The sequence below is a fragment of the Euwallacea similis genome, chromosome 17, assembly GCF_039881205.1.
Source record: "Euwallacea similis isolate ESF13 chromosome 17, ESF131.1, whole genome shotgun sequence".
NCBI lineage: Eukaryota > Metazoa > Arthropoda > Insecta > Coleoptera > Curculionidae > Euwallacea > Euwallacea similis.
This window is the reverse complement of record NC_089625.1, coordinates 2,250,691-2,263,936: the sequence shown is the minus strand read 5'-3', so window position 1 is coordinate 2,263,936 and position 13,246 is coordinate 2,250,691. Positions and strand designations below refer to the sequence as shown.

The 13,246-nt window shown below is 34.7% G+C and overlaps 2 protein-coding genes across 10 annotated transcripts in view; both read left to right on the top strand.

The window, feature by feature from the left end:
* Positions 1-13,246, top strand: part of shaker (Potassium voltage-gated channel protein Shaker) — a 69,697-nt gene that overhangs the window by 35,473 nt on the left and 20,978 nt on the right. Inside the window, exons 1-2 of one of the 9 annotated variants that reach the window (XM_066398292.1) lie at positions 5,407-5,561; positions 5,622-5,695. The exons of the other annotated variants lie outside the window; for them this stretch is intronic. Of the exons in view, the coding sequence (XP_066254389.1) occupies positions 5,643-5,695 (53 nt within the window). The 5' untranslated portion in view covers positions 5,407-5,561; positions 5,622-5,642. Of the gene's footprint in view, positions 1-5,406; positions 5,562-5,621; positions 5,696-13,246 lie in introns of those variants that run through there. 9 annotated transcript variants of the gene reach the window in all.
* LOC136414351 (translation machinery-associated protein 16 homolog) overlaps positions 1,258-13,246 on the top strand; it is a 37,006-nt gene continuing 25,017 nt past the window's right edge. Inside the window, exon 1 of the mRNA XM_066398329.1 lies at positions 1,258-1,261. Within this exon, the coding sequence (XP_066254426.1) occupies positions 1,259-1,261 (3 nt within the window). The 5' untranslated portion in view covers position 1,258. The remainder of the gene's footprint in view (positions 1,262-13,246) is intronic.

Below are 13,246 nucleotides of genomic sequence, written 5' to 3'. Positions count from 1 at the left end.
AAATTGCTGGATCTTAAAACGTAGTGATATGCCAACAATTTAATGAGTGCTTTGAAAGTTCTATATAATAATGTATTATATATTTTGTAGTATATCTATGTACTACATATGCCGGAAGCAATTTTGAGGTACCTACTTAATAACAAGAATCAAACAAAGAGTAAATAGGAGAAATAATTTTGGAAAATTGTTAGGTTCTTAAAATCATGATACAACAATGAACTTAATTTCATTTTTAGTGCTTTAAGCAGATCCAGGCCCATATAAATTTGCTTCACACCGAGACCCACTTGGACGAATACGCTTCTTAAAGCTTTACATTTACTTTTGAATCGCAATTTTTGATCGAATTCTGAACGTATTCTCCGAAATAAGAAATGTGCAGGACATAATCCAAAACCTCTGAAAACCAATTATCAGTTTTAGGGTTTTATTAGCCAGCCACAGCCGAAAATATTCTCGTAATCAAAATTGATAGCAAGGAGTGCCGGTTTCGCTAATCCACAAATCACCTGCGAAGGAAGCCATTTATTTGAAGGGCATTTTCTCTTTGCTGGTTCAAGTTTGTCGAAATGTTTAAAAGAAGACGTTGCCTTTCATGAGACTCACATTTCCTAAATACTCATATATCTCCATAACGTTCGACCATTTAAATAATCCATCAGTCTCGTACCCCCAAACTTGCGCAATATCACATTATTGAAACAAAACGAAAAGGAAACAGATTCGGAAACCGATAAGCTCGGTAATAATAACGCGACCCATAAAAATGTGCCTTTTCGGTGTTGCTTTTCCCTGTGTGGCCACGCACCCTTAAGGAAGGGCTAACAGCCCGATTATTAGGTAAGGGTCCGTACAAGATAAACATGATCTCAAGGCTTCTAATCTACGACTATAACTTTGTGAGATTTAAGCGATTGGTTAGGTGAATAGTGGCCTGTCAGCCGATGACTGTTGAAGATTTATCACCTTAATTGCGAACGGTTAACGGCGATAATTAGCATAGAATTTCCTTTATCATTAATTTAAAGCGTCGTTTAATTTGACGGACTATTCGTCTATGCAAAGCTATGGAACCTAAGTACAATTCACCTAAAAGTTAGGGATATGTTTTTGGGGAGTTAAAACTAACTGAGAATAACATTCGGGCTCATTTAATCGGACGAAAATCTTTGTTAACGTTTCAACGATGGATATGTCATTGCCTTCAGAATCTAGAACAAATAAGTAGAAAAACAAAAATTAACAGTTAACTAAAATGTGAAACAAAATAGAACACTAACCTGAACTAACCTGAACTAAACTGAACATTTTGAGATTCCTCTTCTCAATCTCTGAGAAACTACCATTTTTTCAAAATGAGTTGATGTGATGAATGACGAATCCAAAAGGTTGATGTGAGTTAGATGATTGGTGTTTGATTATTGTACCTAATTTAAAAATATTTTTTTAAATTCCATTTTCTGAGTTGCCCAACGGTCTAAGTAATATTTATTATTGTATAGTTTTTTTTTATGTGACCACTTACTCAAGGTAACCAAGTGTTATCCATGCTTGCTGAATAAAAGGCTACATATCAGTTTTTATTAAATAAAATATATGCGCTTTTTTTATTTTACGCTTCTCTGATAATGGTTCCTTGGTAACGACGCAAGCATCGTTTCATTTAATCCTGTGACCTTTATCAAAGGCATAGTGACATATAATTGACCTATGAAATCCTCTATTTTTAACGAAGTTTTGGTGTAGGTACTTTAATCTTCTTTTTTAAGAGACTAGAGGTTTCGTCAATATAAAATTTCTCACTTTTAAAAGGAATTTTATATAATAGATGCCGTTTTGTGTTCATTTTCGTCTTGTGGTTTTGTCTTCGTAACATTTGAACGTATTGCGTTTTCCGTCCTACACATTGTTCTAACATTGAATTTATTTCCTGATCGTTTGATTGGGCCGTACAATAAGGAAGGAAGTTTTTCATTTCGTTCTTTTCACAATCGTATTTTTTATACTTGGTTTAATAAGTTTTCCTCAATCATTTAAATTCGAAAGAACCGAGTATAAAATATACTATTAAGAAAGAACAAAACAAAGCACTTCCTCTCTAAGATATTTTAGTCTGAATTTTTTTTTTTTTTTTGAGAATAACGCCTCGCATTTCAGTAGGAATTGTTGTTGTTGCGTTGGAATTGCACCCTATCCTTAGATAACACTAATTGTGGATAACATTTACCTTTGTTAAAGTTTAGATGACAAATCTCTTCTTAATACATGAGAGCTAGTTTTTTTTTTAAGAAAAAGTATCATCTGAGTCCCCTTGGTAAAGTATGATTGATATTTTCAGTTTTAGTTGAAAAAAAAGTGCAACCTTACAGCAACAATAATAAACCTTACTGATGTGTGACTCGTTGTTCTAAAAAATAAACAAATAATGGACAATCCGCCTCAGATGCATAGGACGTACTTAAAAAAGATTTACAAAGGTTCAGAAAAAGTGTTCAACGGAAACTAACGCACACAGACTAGCATTTTAGAGAGACATCACCCAGATCGTAAAAAGAGGATTGTAAAATGTATATATATGCATACAAACATACATATATATAAAGTTTTTATATGGAAAAAATATATAAAAATGTTTTATGAGAAAAGAAATATCCCCCTAATTTTATGGACAAATGTTTTTACAATTTCGAACAGCCTATCATGAGGTAAAATCAAAATAAACCCATTACAAATCCTTTTATACCTTACAGAGCAAATATATCAGACTAAATCAGACGATTAGGAAATAAATTTCATGTTGGAACAGTTTTTAGGACAGAAAAAACACTGCGTTCAAAAGGTATAAAGACAAAACAGCAAATCGAAAATGAACACACAAAAAATCATGTATAAAATTCCTTACGAATATAAGAAATTTTATATTTTTATTGGCGAAACCTTTAGACTTTTAAAAAAGGAAATTAAAGAACACCGAAAGAACATAAAAATAGACTATTTTATGGGTCAAATATGTGCCAGCATGTCTTTGATAATGGTTACAGAATTAAATGGAATGATGCCTTAAATGGATCGTTACCACTGAACCATTATCACAGAGGCGTCAAATAAAAGAAAGTGCTTATAATTACTTTATAAAAACCAACGTGTGGTCTCTTGCTCAGTAACCACGAGTAGCCCTTGGCTGCCTACCCTTAAACAAGAAGTCAACCTCAGATCCAAAAAAAAAAGTCTATTTAGGTGTAAGGCGTTGATCCCAAAAAACACATATATTTGTTTTAATTGTTTTTACTGCGGGCGTGCTGTAAATTTACTTTACTGCACTCGTGCGTGAAAGCCTCCCTAAATATATTAAAAACCTTAATGCCGATTTTTGGTTTATTAGCGCGATTAAGGACACGAATTCCCAAACATCCTCATCAAGCGCATAATTCACGAAGACATTAGAGCACCCATTACAATGCAGCACTTTGCCGATTTGGCTTCGTCTTTTACTTCGGAAAGACACGAATCGATTGCGATGAAACATTTACATTCGTTCGAAATGTAGCCGGGACGTGAAATATATTATGGACCTTTTGTAGGAGCTTTTTGGCACGAATTAAGCTCACCCCCATCCAGTCGTCCTCCCCTCTGCCACCCTTCTTGTTACGGGTCGTTTGTTTCCGCTTTGAGTACGACTGATTGTCGGGGGCATCGTGCCAGCTTTCGTTAGCCAAAAATATGGCTCCCACCGAAAAACAAGCCCCATATTCCGGCTTTAGATCTTATAGATTTTCGATTTAATAAACTGGGTAATAATAATAGCCTTTCGGCCTTGGCACAGAGACAGCAAATTGAAGTTTGGACTTATCTGCTTTGGTGTTATTTTTAGACCTCTTTCGATCTGCAGTAATAATGGTTATTACTGTTGTTGTTTACATTTGATACTCTCATTTAACACGGATTCTTAAACCCTCATTACCTTATTACCTGAACTTACTAACCTCATTCTACAAGAACTCTTTCATTAATAGAATCGTCTCCACGGGGTTAAATATATAAAATTTCAAGTAAAGTCATCTGGAAGATATCTCATTTTCATAGAAACCAAAAAGTTAGCCATATGTTTAACCCTTATTTTATGATTTTTGTGAAATTTTCTCTTGTGGAAAAATTATCTCGACTTGTATCTATTGTGAGAACCAAAAAATCAATGTATTGATAACTTTACCAAGATAATAATTTCCATGCAAATGGAGAAATAGGCCAATACTCTGGTCTAATTCCATGGTTTCTATGGATATTATCTTGCTTGCAAACTTATTCAACAAAGCAAACTTCCTTTCATTATCTATGCATTAAATGCTCTTTAGAGCACATTTCAAAATATTGGTAACTTTATTTAGCATTTCATAGAAATAGCAAAAACTATGATTATTTCTTTACCCTCTCTTTCGATATGGTTTTACTGAGTCTTAAGAAGAAAAAAATTTCATGCATAAATTTATTTTCTGGATAAATTCTTGTTTAGGATCTTCTTTGGGACTCCAGAATCATACAACATGTTACTAAAATACTCCAACAAACTTTTAGCTGTCTTGCTTTAAACCTACCCTACTTTGCTTATAAACACAGTAGTCATTTTTCCATAAATGTTTCATTTTGCTGAATAAGTTACCTTCTTGAAATTCTTGTCTAGTACTGTCCTGTAATATCACCTTATAGGAAAATTTAAGGCGACAGAATTATATTAATTAAAGTCTGGGCCGTATTAGATATTGAAGTCAATTTGCAATTTTCCTTAAAATTCTTAAAAGAAATTTTAAGTTTTTATATTAAGTGACCTTTAGAACCTTATTTAATAAATTTTTAAACTTACTTGCAAATTTTTCTTAAAACTTAAAAATAGCTTTAGTTTTCTGTATAATTGTTTCTTTAATATAACCTAGTGAACATGATAAGAGTCAGAGCTATATCTGGTTATTAAAGGCAGTTGCAATTGCTGTGTAGGAACCGCTATTTTTTCTTAACAAGGTTTTTGGTAACTTCTAAGGGTTTCTAATTTTTGTTAACATTTTTTGCATAATGATTCCAGTTTTCAAAGATGTACTAGATAAAACTTAATTTCCTAAAATTTAGTTAATCTAAAAAGTGAAGTTTCCGTGGTGGCACAAATATTCTGGTGACTCGTTATTCATAATTACTAAACTTTTGTTGTACAGAAGTAAGCTAAATGTGTTTTTTCTATTTTTAACTTAATTGCTCAAATTTTACAGGTTCAACTTCCAATTAAATTGTTCAAGAAACTCGTAAGGAAACTTTCACTTTAATAACTTCACAATCGATACACTTCCCCCAAATACAAAATGTCGAGCAAGTAAACCTCTAAGAAGCTCTTGCAGACTAAATAAGCTCAAAAACTTCTCAATTATGCAAAATATATTTTTTAGTTCTCACGAACATGCCCCATTACACAACTAATCATCCTTATTAAACAAAATATGTCGGACCCTAATGAGGACGTATCCTAATGAGGACATATCTTAATGGTCACTTGGACATGAGCCTCGCCTTTCAAGGTAAAAACAAGCTCTCAAAAGGGCATACCTACATACGATCAATTCCCTCAATTATTCAAGCTCTGATGACGTGTTACACCAATGGCGGCCGTTGCTGGGCTCTACGGGTTGAGAGATGAGCTGCGTCATCCCAGGTAAGTGATACGCCTATGGTTTTTTGTATATCAGTGGTGTTTCTTGAATAACAAACGCCGAGTATAGAGAGTAGCTCCCTGGGGAACGGCAGGTTTGTGAATGTTGTCGAGGCAGCGTAGACGCCGGCGTCGAGACGCGTCGGCTGGCATCGTTTCAATCTCTACTCGGAGATTACGAGGGAAAGGAACTTAGTAGTTCTTTTACGGTTATTTCCTAATTTATATTAAAACATAATTCTGTAACTATTGAGATTGTTGTAATGGGAATTCATAAGCTTTATCAGTAGGTTTCCTTGTTATTCTTCAGGGATTTTTTTTATTGATTAATTAATCTGGTAAAAGTAACTTAGAATTTGAACGTCCCTCATATCTTTATCTACACTCATTCAAATGTAGATATCTGTTTATCTGCTCGCAGAGGCATTTCCGAAGAGTTTTGATAGATGGAGCCACTAATCTTATCTATGTTTTTTGCGTTATAATTAATTCTTTTTTTTTTGTTTCAGGTAAGTCACCCACACATTTTGTAGAGGAGCTGAATCAGGTAAACGTATAATGCTCGAATTAAATTTGTCAATTTGTGAAAACTTTTGCCAAAATTCCCAGACGAAGCAATGCGTTTGTTGATCGTGGAAAATAGTATGGATAATGGCGGTAATTTTTCAACGAAAACCATCTGCCAGTATGTAGGCCAATAAATCTTAAAAAGTGTCATGCCAGATGTTGATGACCTTGTTTTTCTAAATTTGTGAAAACAAAGGAAAATTGTACTTAAGCCAATCAATTCAAAACATACTGACCAAAACCTGACCAACGATTTTATTAAACACCCTCCACATTTGTTAGAGAGTATATACATATATCATGTACAGACATTGATTGGTTTGTTTGGTATTTATGTAAATATTTGGCCTGTACCCCCTAAATTGATTTTAACTCCTCCACTGGGAATTCATCCTCTTATCTTGAAATCTTATCAAGATTGAAGAAAAAGTTTATATAAAAGTAAATTTATATAAAATAAAATTCAGTATTTTACGAATATAATTTATGACATCTTCCAGCATACAGGTGGCAAGTATAGCTAGACACCATCAAAACTCATAAATTAATTGGAATGTACTGAACATACATAAAAAGTCAAAAAAACTCTTATATAACGATATATTTTTTTTAACTTACATAGTTTTTGAGATATTTAGGTTGTGAAATTTAAAAAAAATGATAAACAAAAATTGAATCCGAAGTCTTCATTATTAATAATACGGTAAGGTTCTGTCGCCATACCTAGACAAATTTACTCAATTAGTTAAGTCAGGTTGGTACCTAATTAATCATGTAAAGACAAAAGTCAAAATTAAAGAAATCATTAAAATATCGCGAAAAAGAGCATATTGGTACATAATTTTTGAAGTGGAAATACTCCTTGAAATATATTAAAAGCCAAAGTTATCATATTTATTGAGCTTTTTTCTTCATTGTTGTCATGGTTTAACATCCACAGCCACTTGTCATCGCAGTGTATCGAAATATGGTTGCTTTCAAGGAATCGACGTAAAGCTCAATAAAAAAATTACAAAAAAAGAAAACCGGAAATATTGATCCTAAATTTTTTGAGTTCCGAAGTTGAAAAACCTCTTACTCTTGCACATAACGAAACCAAATAAGCCACTTTGTGCCTTAATCACAACAACCAAAAATTATCATAGATTATTTGTAAAAGCCATTCATTCATTTAGTAATTGTAATAAAACCCCATCTTCTTAATTAATCACATTCGTGCCTTTCCTTCTTACCCTGAATTTTCAACTTTCCCGGCTTAAGCGGCAACATTGCAAAGGGCGACGGTAGACGCCCTTTGGCTGATCATTGATCAGATGAAAAGCGCCACGAGCGAGCGGCATTGCCAATTTTCGCAGGGCATCCTCGAAATGACGACAACAATTTCCGTGACCGCCAAACGTGCCGCGTCAAAGGAAAAACATCTGTGCGCCTGTGTCTGTTATGACAACTCGACTGTTTATTCAGATCAAATGTTTTGATTAGCCGGAATTTCGTTCTTTTAAACAACTTTCAATCAAAATTATGATTTTCTAAAATAACATCCACCGTTTATTTATAGTTTCGGTTATATTTAACACTGACATATGACGCGCGAGTCAAGTTCACGTGCTTGGATCTCGGTCGATGGATCCTAAAAGTCTCTTTTTCTGTATACAACAGTTTCATAAGAGGGCAGGTAAACAGCATTTTTTTTAAGCAAAATCCCGGGTGTGTTATTTTCATTTAATGAGCATAAGGAACAGTTTGCTGCCTGGCATTAAATTTTTATTACTTATCACTTGTCAGAGGAACAATTATTATTTTTGTTAATATCTGATTATATATACGTAATATATGGTTTATAGAGTGACACAACATGACAGCGGTAACATTTCAAACACATTTGACAACTGAAATACTACAATCAAAACACATTGAACATTGAATTTTCAGTTGACATATGGAGCACGCGCGCTTCCAAAACATGACATCTTCATTCGCGTTTGTTTTTGTTTCAAGGTTTAAATAAACATTGCGTACTAGCAAAAGTTAAGAGGTATTTAAGTTTATCTGATGTTATTTAATAATTCATAGTGATTTTGCATCGTTGCCGGTGCCCCTAATTGCAGTCATTAACATGTAGAAAAACAAAACAACCCTGGCCGCCCTTTTCCACCATCCCCGCCAGGAAATCTGGCAACGCGTCTCCCACCGATCCAGACCGATTCCCGACGATCCCTCACGATCCAGTGATACGGTTCCAGTCAGTGTGCGACCGCGAGCGTGAAAGTGGCGAGCGTGACGTCAAAACCGCGTCCCGCGCGCGAAATGGGGCTAACGAGGGGCCTACTGAGCCAGTGGGGCCTCCGGAGACCTTAGTGATGACGTAACTGAGAGTGGACCAGCCAAAGGACCTCTGGAAAAGTAAGAGGCAGCCGGCCTCACCGAGTTACCTGTCAACATCTTGTTCTCGGTGCCGAGAGAGAGACAGAGCAGGGAGGCTGGTCTCTTCTGGATTTGGGTGGGATTGAGTGAGGATGAGAGGATGGTTGTTTTCTGAGTTTTTCCTAGCGAGGCCTCAATTATGTTTGTGAAGTTCAACCATTCTTCCGTAGGGGTGATTTTCGTCTCCATGGAGTGTTAGGGGTGTTATCTTGTTTCCTGTTTTTTCTTTCAGTCTCCATGAGCCAATATTGTTATCTGAAAAGAGAGACTGAAAATGTAAAAGAAAAACGTGCAACATTGTCTTCGAAGTCTTATTGTTGAGATGAAGATTCATTAATAGGATTTTATTGGGATAACTGTGGAATTTTTAGCGGTTTCGTAGAAGTAGGCGCAATAAATAATAAAGTAAATAATAAAATTACACAATGGAAATTGTAAGCCAATTTACGTACCGTAGAGCGGTGTGGCTTTATCATTATAGGCAAATCTGCCAAAAATACATTTTACGGTATTTTTGGTTTTATTAGTAGTCAGCATCAATACAAAGCAGAACATCCCTCAAACTTAATATTGGAATGGGAAATAAAACAATAATTTCTACGAAATTACTCGTCATTCGCTAGATATATTTGCTTAGGTTGAGCATTTTTATCTTTTAATCCCCATATTATTAAATAAAAATAAATAAAAAATTTTACATACTACGAAATTGGTTCATCCAATACGCTTGTATTTTACATCTATTGGAAGTTTTACGTATTTCCTCAATAAACCATGTAGTACTTTATACATGTTGAGTGAGTATTCCTTGAATAATTCAACTATGTTGTGTGCATAATTCACACCTGAATTGTTTATGTTTCAATCGAACAGATTGGTGTTGGAAACAGTGGATTTTTGAGTTCACCGTATGTCCAATCAATGAATCAACTTTTCTGTTAACATCTTGAGCTCCCTTTTTATGACTTGTATCACTGTCCTGGCCTGAATCAAAAAACAGTAAGCTAAAAGTTGTAAAACGATGTCGTAAAGCAAAGAAAAATAAACATGTTAATATAAAAATTTGATGTGTTTGGCAAAACCAATAATTTTTTTTAATTGTACAGTTATCCAAATTTTTGGTGCGATGTTAAATATTTCCGTTGTCGCTAGAGCAACTTAAAAATATCAAAGGACTGAGGTTTTTCCTCGAACTAACCACCATTTATACCTAGTTAATATAAGCTGCCCTTAGTTAGGCTATCATGCTCAAAATAACAGGTAATACGCACGATAAACAAAAACAGTGTCAAAGATGTAAAGTTAAGTGGGGGTTTACTACTTAATAAACAGTAAACTTGACTTAATTTGAATGAAAACTTGACAGATGACTTGATACAATTTGGTGATAAAAGAGTTGTCAATGTAATTTTTTTTTATTGAATGGCTGTTTTCCATTCATCTATTTCTCAAAATTATGAATATGCTGTGTACATATCCACCTGTATAAAATCAAACATATTCAATATTTAAATAACGTACGGTGGTGTTGCTTTGCTATTATATGTGAATTTGTCAAAAATTCATTTATAGACTTTTTGTTCTGTAGTAGCCAGCCTGAATACGAAACGAGGCATCTCCCAAATTAAAAGATAAGGAATCAAAAAAGCTATACCTCCGTTCATAGCTTTATTTTTTGTTTCAGTTATGATATTTTTTCTTAAAAAGTTACAGTTTTATGAAAGGCTTTATCAACTGAATTTATTTATTATTATTATTTTTAAATTAAGTATTTAACTTCGCCTGATTGTTACAGAAACAATTTAACAATTGAGCGAATTTTTACGAAAAAGTTGAAAACTCGTAATTATAAAAATTATTCGGAGATATTGAAAAGAGCTATTCTGTAGTTGTTAGTAGAATTAAATCAGAATGATATACCAAATACTGTTTTTATTACTTTTGTCTTCATTTAGAATGTGATGTTTGACGTAAGTAGAAACAAAAGATTTAGTTTTATTTAGTGATAAATAAAAAAAAATAGGAAACAAATAGGTGCATTTTAAAAATATCTTAAATTGGCAAAAATATAATTTAAGTTCCTAGTAATTGGTTAACTACCTGTTTAAACGCTAATGATAAATTCACGCTCTTTGTCGATTTTGCTAGATTTTTAAATACTAAAAAAAAATGTTTAGCAAAGTGCAAAATAAAATTTGTGTTATTAGATTGATTGGAAAAATGCTAAACTCTCAAATATTAAAATTCTTCTTCTATATTAGAAAAAAAGAGGAGCGTTAATATTAACAAATATCAATTTTGTGTGCAAAGTAACACCACACTACGATACGTTTTTGTTTAAATCAAGGAAATTGCAATGTAGTGTTCGTCGTTTACTTTCGAATATTAACGCCAGGTTTTGACAAAATTCATTAGGATTTTTTTTAAACCGGTTAAAACTTCAGAGACAATTTTTTGGTATAATTGCACCTACTGTGACTTTATTCAAGTCGAACAGCAGCGTAATCTGAATCTCTACAGGCCACTTTTAGATAACAATATTGACACAAAACGCTCTGAAAAGCCTATGTTGACTTTAACATCATATACTTTTGCCATTTTTCTCAAAAACGAGTGAGGATTTTTCCCCCATTTCCGACCGGTTTTTGACAAACCGATTAATTCTCCTGTTTATTTTCGATAAATCCCGCATCCATCTTCGTTAGTCAGCTCCCCCGTACACGACGAACACGGATTTTCGTAACACGCGAATTATAGCAATCTCCGAAGTGTAGCTGAGAGCTGTTGTCCTATCTGCGTACGGCAACGTCGCGATTCCGCCCCGCAACTGCGCATCTCCCGATACATACGCGAGTTTCCTTAAGGAAACGCTTTCTTAATGGAAATGGATGGACTAGGTCTTGCCGGCTGTCAATTGCCTCTTCTTCTTTTCATTTGGAATGGATGACTGCTTATTTAAATCAAATCCAGAAGAAACCATAGTTATGGGGGCACACCTCCTCCCAGGAAGATGTGTGTCCTCAAATGAAGATTTTGCTCAGGATAAGGAGTCACATACACCCCCATGGTCGATACTAACGCACAGCAACGTCGCAAATTGAGGACAAAATCGAGTGGTGCGCCGCGCGTAGATAGCGATGGGCGGCTGAGCCCGTCGCTATGCCGTTGGGCGGACTTTCGACGGTACTTCGAAGGTGCTTGGAGGGTGCCGCCCGAGTCGCTCGGACGCTCGTGAGGGGCGGCCGCCGTCTCCTCCTCTCCGGCGGAGTGTGAGGCCGCACCATTGCCCGCTTCGAGCAGTTGGAGAAATGGGGGCTTACCCCCGTCCTCCGGCCGCGACAGGACGCGAGGCCTCCTGCCCCGCCCAGGTAAGAATCGAAATGAAGAAAAATTGTAAGAAGGAAAACGAAATTGTCAGTCAAAAAAACAAATGAGATACTTATGACGAATGATTGACGTTCATGGAATTTAAAATGACGACACGATGCTGTGTGAAATAATTGTTTCAGTTAGCCATGATTTGGACCCCTTTACAATTGTTTTCACAATATGACGCCATTTGGATTTTTCAGAAATCTGTTTTTGCTCTGCCATTTCGAATCCGAAATTAACCAGACTATGAGATTATGATACCTTAATGAAAAGGAAATTTTGGGTTTTTTCCAAATATGCAGAACATTATTATTACACAATTTATGTTATGCTAAATAAGTCATCGTTGAAGTAGTTTCTTTATTCATTTAGAGTGAATTTATGTACGCAAACTTTTTTCATTTTTTACTGCTAAAAAAAGTGACACTCTTCTCATTCAATTCCACACTATTTTCCTAATTGAAATCCAAACATATGCACAAACAAGCAAGGTATAAGGCTTGTGAAGCTTCTAAAATTAGATGCTGTTTGTTTATAAATTGCTAATAGAACTTAATCCTGACGTAATCTGGTTTCTGCTGTGTCAGCGAGTCTTCATCTAAGATTTGGAGAATCTACTAGGACCACTTGTAATACCGTCATAACTTAATCACGTAAACGGTATATTAATAAGTGGTCTCATTGCAAGAATTGTAATGTTTTATCAGCAAACACGTGTGAGCTGACCGTGTAAACGTCACTTCGTGCAACGGACGTTTCGCTAAGTAACTCAAACACCCCTCGAGCAATTTTAGCGAATTATAATGCTGATTTGATAAAACCGGTTTCCCGGGCTCTTTTTCACACGAAATGATTTTTCTTGGAAGCACGCGATTTTCTCATCAAGCGAAAATCCTGGACTCGAGGAAGATACAAGTTTCAGGAAAAGCGTTTGGTGTTTTTTTAGATTAATTATCAAGCTCGATTTGAAAATGAAAAGGAACTGATAACATTAAGAGAGCTAAATAAAGGTATTTGTAGTCAGTATCAAAGTAGAAGTAATATCGAAATTTTCCTTTTTTCAATTTTTAGAATTTTCATCATCCTTATCACGAAAAGAGGAATGATTGATCTTAAAGTCTTAAAAGTAGCTTGCATAAACCGAATTGTAATATCTTTTAGCAGCCGTGACCAATGTATTTGATACATGTT